The following is a 9,193-nucleotide window of genomic DNA, read 5'->3' on the forward strand; positions in this document are numbered from 1 at the left end:
AAATATTACTTTGATCCTTACCAATTGCTGAGCACTGTAACTGTGTTATCAACTACACCTATTTATTAATGTTTGTTTGATTTTGAACAAGTTAAAAGACTGAATCAACTTTTTTTTCTTCCATTGCCAGTCTCCTCTTCTTGACATCTAATTTTCTCTCCTCTCTGACTATTAATTTATTAGTAATGTTTGAATTTGAACAAGTTGAACGACTAAATCAACTTTCTTTTCTTTCAACAATTATTACAATTTTTTTAACAATTTTTGACGTGAGGTCGATATTTTCGAGTTAATTGTACTTACAGTAGACGCCTATATTTTTGACTATTGTCATCGAGGCCTACGTTCTCGGTGTGCATCGCCCCGCCTTCTCTACTCTGACGCGAGTCAGAGGCTCCTCCCGCCGAGGCTTTGGAATTCCCAGCTACCGCATACGTCACATGCGACAAGTTCTATAAAAGCTGGTGGTTCCAAACCTCGGTATCTCAGTCCGCAGTCGTCCTCCGGCCTGCACGGGCTTGTCCCGTCAGCCTGGGGCGCTGCACTTGCCTTACCCTGACTCTGTGGTCTGGGGTCTTTACCAGCTAAAGAAGTTGTTTTATTTCCTAGTTTTAGTTTAGCAGCAGTGTTGCCAACTGTAAAACTAGCTATCCACTAGATCCAACCTTTAAAACCACCAGAAAACCACTAACAAAAAATGGTCCTACACTCATAATCGCTAAATTTTCCACTAATTTTATTTTGTTTTGGGAAAGAAAATAAGTACTTATATTAAGTTATTAGTTTCCTTTATTATGTAGGTAATAAAATTGAAATAAATTTGTAGTAAATTAACATTAATAAGTAGATAGAAAAGAAACAAAAAATATTTAGTAACGAGGACTATTCTAAACCATTTCTTCTTCTTCAGAGGAATCATTTATGTCTGCCCCATCATCTTCAGTTTCGGATTGATACGATTCTTTGGTACCGATTTGTTTTATAACGCTTACTGGAATCTCATAGTCATTGCAGCATTTTCCTTCCAACCTCAAACCACAGCGTACTCTTAATATAGCAGTTAAAAGATTTAACTTAATTCTATTCCTCTGTTTGTTTTTTATTACATTCATACTGCTAAATAGTCTCTCAACATCGGCATTAGAATGAGGCAGTATTAGTAGAGTAAACGCAAAAGTCGCTAATTCTTCAAACCGCGATTCTCCTTGAGCGTCTTTGAAATGCAATACTTCATTCCAAAATTTTTTTGTGTTTTTAGTCTCATTCCATTTCAATAAATGAATTTGATGCCACTGATCATCGACTCTTGCTATATGTTCTGCACTTTTATTGAACTGAGCCATTATGTCAGTTAGTGGTTCTTTATTGTGATTAAGTGCTTGTTCAACACTTATTCGGGATATTTTTTTCATCAGTGTCAAATTTTCTGGTAACCTATTTTTGATTTCTTCAATTAGATTTACTATAAATGTCATGCACCGATGCCGCATCATTTCTTCGTCTTCCCGTGGTAATCCTTTTTCTCTCATTTCAAGAATTTGATTGTGAAATCGGAATCCAAGATAACATTTTTTATCCAAAAAATCACGAATATTTTGAGTAAAAATATTAAATTTATTCGTAGGTAACGTAACCTTGTTGACCAACATATTTATCAGGTTGATCAACTCTTCACACAATTTGGTGTGGTCCGTATCTGTTGACTCGAACATTTTATTTACTCGGTTTATTTCAATAAGAATTGGATATAAAAATGAAATATATGCGTAATTCATCTCGTTCGCATACATAGAGTGCAATAACTCAGCCGTGTGACATCTTTCATGTACTTTAGCTATGGAAAAATGTGTTTTTAGCTCTAGCCATTGCGTGTATATTCTCGATACAGCAGATTCGATTGACAACCACCTTGTCTGGCATGCTTGAACTATTTTTAGCGGTTTCTGTCCATCGTTGATGGTTTCGTATAATTTTTTATAAAGCGATTGTCTGGAAGACGAGCGACTAAACCAATCATATGTTTCCCTAATTAAAAACTCCAAATTTCTCGGTAAAAATTCTTTTGCAGCAGCTGAAACAGCCAATTGCAAGGAATGGCACAAGCAACGCACCAAAATCAGGTGTGGTACTTCTTCCTTCAATTTGGCATAGACTCCGTTATTCACTCCAACCATCACAGAAGCGTTATCTGTACCAATTCCCATTAAATTTTCAAGTCGGAGATCGAATCGTTTGATCGTTTTCTTTATCGTAGAAACAATGCCTTCAGCATTACATTCATGAATGTTAACAAGGTCTAGAAACGTGGATACTATTTTTTGGTGTAATTTACTGTAATAAATAATTATCAAACCCAAGTATTTATGCACAGTAATATCTGTAGATTCGTCAATTATTAGGCTAAATGGTTGATCTTTAAAATCTTTTTTTAGAACCTCGGTGAAGTGCAGTGCTAACACATTTTTTATAATCGAGGTGCATTTAGTTCGGTGCAGTTGAACTTTTTCGATATCTTTTTCGTGATTATTATTGTATACCTCTCCTAAATGGTCAACGACACGTATACTAGTATGCATGGCTGTAAATAATGCAAGTCTGGCTTCTTGCTTTTTTTTACTTCCAATGGGCTCTGGCTTGAACGGAATCTTAGGCTGCGTAGTTATAACCTGAAACAATTTAGTTATTTAGTGTACGGATAGACGATAATTACCTATATATTTAAAATACAGTGCGTCCATAAAGTAACGCATAAATTCATTATTTCGTAAACCGGCGACTTTAAGGAAAAACACTGACACAGGTCGATTTTTATTTTTAATTTCCGATTTTTTGGCATATATATCATACTAGTGACGTCATCCATCTGGGCGTGATGACGTAATCGATGATTTTTTTAAATGAGAATAGGAGTCATGTGATAGCTCATTTGAAAGGGTATTCAATTATCTATTCCATAATATAAACAGTAACATAATTATTTATACAAGGTGTTCAAAAAAACATTTTTTTAATTAAAATAATTGAGACAAAAAGAAGAATGTATGTAATTTATCTAATTCAAAAAACGTTTTTATGTTGTCAGAAAACAGGAAGAAAATGTTTATTTGAAAAATAAGTATTGTTTTTTGCTTAAATTCAATGTTAAAGCTGCCACCCAGCTGCCTCTTGTCAGTTTGAACATTTCGTTTAAGCGAAAATCAAAGTTTATTTGTCAAATAATTTTTTTTTATTTTTTCTGACATTAGTAAAACGCATTTTGAATTAAATTAATTACATACATTCTTCTTTTTGTCTCAATTATTTTAATTAAAAATATATTTCTTTGAACACCCTGTATAAATAATTATGTTAATGTTTACATTATTGAATAGAAAATTGAATACCCTTTCAAATGAGCTATCACATGACCCCTATTCTCATTTAAAAAAATCATAGATTACGTCATCACGCCCAGACGGATGACGTCACTAGTATCATATATACTGCAAAAACTCGTAATTTAAAAATAAAAATCGACCTGTTTCGGGATTTTTCCTCAAAATTGTCGGTTTATGAAATAACGAATTTATGCGTTACTTTATGGACGCACTGTATAAAATGTTCCCTTTTAAATTTGTATTACCGCTGTATCATAAATGGTTTAAAATATGTAAAAATATTAATACTTAAATTATTGTTTTGCTTTAAATTTTGGAAAATAATAAAGCCGTTCCTGTGTTTCGCGATGGAGCTAACACGGATCTGAGAGTTGAACACTCGCAAAATGGCGGCATCGGAGAGTGTCCTTGCAGTTAGATTTATTATGGTGTGTTCTTAATAAATAAATAAATCCTGATATTATCCATATTATGTATTTCAAGAAAATAATTATTTTTATTTATTAGTGAAAACAGTGCTCAGTCCTGACCAATAGGGCTTTTCATTTCAGTGTATATTAATATTATACACAGATTATACAACATATGACCGAAGCTCTAAACAAATGACAATCGATGAAAAGCCCTATGAATAAAGGCCGCGTCTCACCATCAAATAATTTGATCAAACAGTTTAAGCAAAGAGAAAGTACGTCAAAGTGACGTCACAATTGCAGTTTTTTGAAATTCTAAAAATCTGTGCTCTCACTATCAGTCTAGTTTGATCAAATTGTTTGTATTGAGTTGTCTAACTTGTTTGTACTTTATTTAAAATTAAAATTTTTCATTATTATCCACAATGAACACTCAGGATGTGACGTCACTAACTGTCACTTTCAGTTTGCTCAAACCAGTTTGATCAAATTATTTGATGGTGGGACGCGGCCTTAAGTAACCAATAAAAAGCAGTTATTTACCTTTTTATTTTGTTGATGCTTCTTTGACATCCCATGAGATTTCAAATCTCCGTAGTGACTCCTTAAAGTTGTACCACAAAATTTACATTTCGCTTCTTGACCGGTAGTACTTTCAATAACTTGTAGCCAATCTTTTAAATGTGGGTCTTGAAGCCAAGAATCCCGAAAATGTTGTCTATATTGTGGTTTCGGCATAGTTACGTTTACGTATCAATATCAATAAACTCACAAGTCGCAATGATAAGATAACCACTGTGGCGTTTCACTGTTGTTCATTTCATGACGTTCATGTCATATTTTACGGCCACACCCACACCCATATTTTATATCCTAACAGATTTCTTTCCTAATAAATAGTACCTAATAGAATTACAGAAAGCTGTAATAGATGACAATTTGAAAAATTTACAGTTTCCTGCAATTTTATATACATATACTATCCGTACAAGAGATAGCGCTACCTTGGAAGCATAATGTGTAATGTGTGAATAATTGAAACTGAAATTTACTAAACCACTAGAAAATTCCACCAGCCACTAAACGCAATATTTTGCCACTAAATCGGGGCTCAAAACCACCAGTTTTAGTGGAGAATCCACTAAGTTGGCAACACTGTTTAGCAGTAGTGTTTTCTTTTCTTTTAGGTTAATATTTTAAATGTAAGAAGGCGGGCTTTGGTTTGGTTCTTTTCAGAACCAACCAAAGTCTCATAGAAGATAAGCCGTAGTCCTTAAGTGTAAGGACTGTACTGAGTTCTGGTTCGGCAGAACTCAGTACAACTCTTCAAGTAGCAGATAAGTTCCAGTAGAAGATAGTTTCAATTTTAGGTTTAATTCATAATGTAAGAATCCCTGTGTATCGAGTTCTTTTTAGAACTCGATACACAATGCACCGGCCTTTGTTAAGGCCCATGGTGCGCATTCCCCATGGCAGGATGCCATTGCCTTAACCCAGGAGGGTTAGGGCCCAGCTGATGACCAGCGACGCCGTTCATTAGCATATGGACGAGGACCCAATAGGCCGGGGGTGAACTGAGTAGCCCCTTGCATGTCATAAGTCGGAGGCCCTTCTGGGGGACTTACACTCCGACTTATTTCCCCTATTGAGGACACTATATTGCATGTAACTTTTTTGTATTGTAATATAATTCAAATCCTTCTCACCACTTGAAGTCCTATGTTTTGGCTATCTGTGGGAAAATTTTCAGCTAAATCGATTATGATGTATTTCGGGACTGGAGAAATATGTATTTTAACATTTTCTACACTAACATTTGATCAAAAATTTGTTTTGAATCAAAGTAACTTGTTATAATGTCACATAATGACATTTTGAGTCCCTTCTATTAAAATATTATGTTTTCCATTGATACTTTACGATAGAAAATGCAAATTTGTTTAAATAAACACCAAATCACTGTAAAATCGCATAAAATAACATTTTGAGAAAAAAGAAAGAAGATTTTTTGACCTTAAATATCTTATTTTTACGTCCCGCAGAAGCTATATACCAATTTTCAGACAAATCGTGGATACAAAATTTATTTTGCTCCGAAATTGAGTGATTTGAAATGGAATTGCCCGTAACCATAATTGATGCTAATGCTGGATGTAAGGGTTTCTAGAGTGGCATAATAAATCATTTTGATATCCTTATTTCTTAATAAATTATATACATACTTTTTCTTCTTCAGGTGCCATCTCCGCCATTCTCTCAGGTTCTTCAGCCATGAAATTCGTCTTCTTCCGATGTTTCTTCTGCCATCTATCTTTCCTTGCATTATGAGTCGCAGGATGCCATACTTCTCGCTCCGCATCACATGTCCAAGATACTGTAGTTTTCTTTCTTTAATTGTAAGTTAAACTTCCTTCTCTTTACCTATTCTTCTCACTACTTCGTTGTTCGTAACTCTATCTACCCAGGAAACCCTCATAATTATTCTTCTATAGGTCCACATATACATACTTACCATTTGAAAAACAATAATCATGTTCAGAGCTTAATTCTGTTCCAGACTGTGGGTCGTTTCCCTTTTGCTCCTCAAACAATAATTGTATAGCTATTTTCTATATTATGTCCTTTGCTGATTCTTTTCCATCCACTTTTTTTTGTTTTTTTTTATGACTTTTCTAGTTTCTACGTCCACATTTTTTTTGTACATTTTTTCCAGTTTCTTTAATTAAAAGTTACCTAAATTGCTTAATTACAAAGCCGTCACTTTAATTTACCTTCAAAATATTGTTTGTATTATTAACAAATAAGTATCCTTTATTTATTGTTTGATTTTTTTTACTAAATATTATCCCATTTTGTAAAAAGTGGACTTATGTTATTGTGGCTCCACACAAAACCCTACTGTAGGACTTACTCCTGGACTTGCGTTATTTTGGCTCTACAAAAATCCCTCATAGGACTTACTTATCTAGGAAAAGGTGTTTAGAAATAAGCTTCATGTGCTACCATTAAAAACATGTAATTATCATAAACAAACATAGATAAAAAACTAGCATTTAGTCAATGTTTTTCAATTAATTTTGAACATTATTGCCAAAGAGGTAAGGAGAAAAAAAATTATTCAAGAGCAGTCGAGTCGTCCTCATTGAAGTTGTCTTCTTGTTCACCATGTTGAAGGTTTTCAAAGAAAGATTTGTATTCTTCAGGGATCCATTGCATCAGGTTCATGAGGTCGTTGTACTTTTCATTGCTTATTTTCTTTTTGTGTGCCCGTATTTGTGGAATTGCCAATGGCATATTAATCCTTTCTTGCCTCCGATTTCTTTTCAGTTCAACACTTTTGAATGAATCTTCCTCAAAACTGGTTCTGTAGTATAGCTTTTTGTCCCCTTTTCGAAGCTGTAACCAGACTGCATTGGATATTAGAAATGGTTCGTTGTTTGTATTCTTCTTCCTTGATATAAATGGGGCGTCTTTGCTCCTCAAGAAGAGAAAATCAAATAAGTCTTTAATCCATCTGTCTGACAACAAATGCATTTTTTTGGAGCATGTAGCAATAAAGTTTGCTCACTCATTTGTAGTGAAAATGGTGTTAGTTTTTATTTATTTTTTAGCTCTCTCTATTATGCTGTGTCTTCCATCAACCTCCATGTGGCTGTATCCGGCCAATAAGAAGTTGTGGTTGACTGTCTTTACAGTAGGATATTTTTCCAAGAGCCACAAATACATACAAACTATATTCATATTTCTGTTTTGTCCACTGCAATTATCTGTCCAAATAGTCAGTACATCAGTAGGCTGATTATTAATAATTTCTTCATTTGCCCATGTAAATAAGCAAGACGCTATTTCATTTCCTCCTCGACCCGCTGTAACTTCATTCCAGATCATGCACCAAGTTTTATCAGTTGTTGCATCATAAATAGTACTATTTAACGTCCAGAGTTTTCTTGAGTAAAAACTTTTGGTGTTTTTTAAGTCTGGTATTGGAAGGCACTTTTGGAGATCTGACATAATCACTCTTGATCCTATGTTAGCACTTTTCTAACTATTTAGAATGGGAAATAAGCCACAATATCGATACATTTTTGTCAAAGTAACGTAAGTGACATTTTTGGCGAAAATCATGTTTTTCCATTAAACTAACGCTATTAGTGTTTAGAAGGTACTGTCAAAGTGTAGTAAGCCTAGAATTGCTTTAAACCTTTTTTTTTAACTATTTTAAAAACGTATGTCCAGAATTTTTTTAATCATACCCGCAAAAGAAACGTTACTTTAGCACTATTTCCATAATAATAACGCAAGCAAACGTCGTTTACCGCCATAATAACGTAAGTACCGGTCGGTTTCTGTTACTTACGTCAGATTTTCGCAGTCAGTGTTTGGCTTACGACAGTGACAGATTCATGCTACAATCAACTAAATGATTGATTTTAGGTAAGTTATAACGAAAAACATGTTTTTGTAGTAATATTTCAAAAAACTCGAAACCTTAACTAACATTATGAACCTGTAAAACTTCTTTTCATATTTAATTTTGTTTATTTATTACAAATTATTTTGACATAGCCTAAGAAAAAATTTGGTTGAATTGTTTGTTAAAAAAATCTTTGTAAATTTTGATATGAAAATGTAAAATGTTTGTGAAAAAATAAGTTAAAAATTGTAAAATTATCAATTTCAACTCTTGTATCAAGAAAACGGTTAGAAATATAGAAATATTGCTTGCATGTTTCTATTCTGATTTAAATAGAATAGTGCAGTCACTGAAGCTTTCACCTTAGATTTCGTTGAACCTTCATCGATTTTCATGAAAATTGGTGAGTAATTAGAAGATACCTCAAGGAATAAAGGTGACAGGATGCAAACTTGCGCTTTTATCCTGGGGGTGGACCCCTTCTCGGGGGTGAAAATTATCTTATTAAAAACAATACCAGAAGTCGATAGAGGGACAAATTCTAAGCCAAAATTTGATACATAAACTAATGTTAATTCAAAGTGAGTGATGGGTAATTGAGTGTATATTATTTTCGACGAATACTCAAATCTAAGTATTCAAGCTTAAATAACGGGAAAACGATGCACTTTATCAAATATACCTGTTAAGCACTTGTCAAGGTACTTCAGAATATCTATCAAATGAGCTGGAGAAGAAGTTAATAGCTTCAAAATTAAGCAAGTTATGATGAAAATAAGAGAACTCTTTCGAATTTTTTAGGAAAAAGTGAAAAATAAAACATATCCCATTTTCACAAAAATTAAAAATGTATAGTAATCCTTACAAGAATTTCTTTATATTAGTATAAGTAATTATTCCAACAAGTTTAACCGGTTTAGAATGCATATTTTTGAAAATAAAAAGTGTAATTTAAAAAAATCAGATTTTTAAAATAATCGTAAGTTTCA

The 9,193-nt window shown here is 33.3% G+C and overlaps 1 protein-coding gene across 1 annotated transcript; it reads right to left on the bottom strand.

Annotated features, from left to right (window-relative positions):
* Positions 1–622: 622 nt before the first annotated feature.
* LOC126892446 (uncharacterized) lies at positions 623–4,954 on the bottom strand. The gene is made up of 2 exons (XM_050661980.1): positions 4,334–4,954; positions 623–2,666 (listed from the first exon to the last, which is right to left on the bottom strand). Exons 1-2 carry the CDS (start codon positions 4,526–4,528, stop codon positions 888–890), a joined length of 1,974 nt encoding a protein of 657 aa, XP_050517937.1. The 5' UTR covers positions 4,529–4,954; the 3' UTR covers positions 623–887.
* Between the last annotated feature and the right edge of the window lie 4,239 nt (positions 4,955–9,193).

This window comes from Diabrotica virgifera, chromosome 9 (genome assembly GCF_917563875.1).
Source record: "Diabrotica virgifera virgifera chromosome 9, PGI_DIABVI_V3a".
In the NCBI taxonomy this organism is placed as follows: Eukaryota; Metazoa; Arthropoda; class Insecta; order Coleoptera; family Chrysomelidae; genus Diabrotica; species Diabrotica virgifera.

Bases quoted from the DNA above. Each gene is read 5' to 3' on its own strand.
- LOC126892446 (XM_050661980.1), bottom strand. From the start codon at position 4,528: ATGCCGAAACCACAATATAGACAACATTTTCGGGATTCTTGGCTTCAA. The intron at 2,667-4,333 runs GTAAATAACTGC...AAATTGTTTCAG, and splicing joins AGCATCAACAAAATAAAAAG to GTTATAACTACGCAGCCTAA.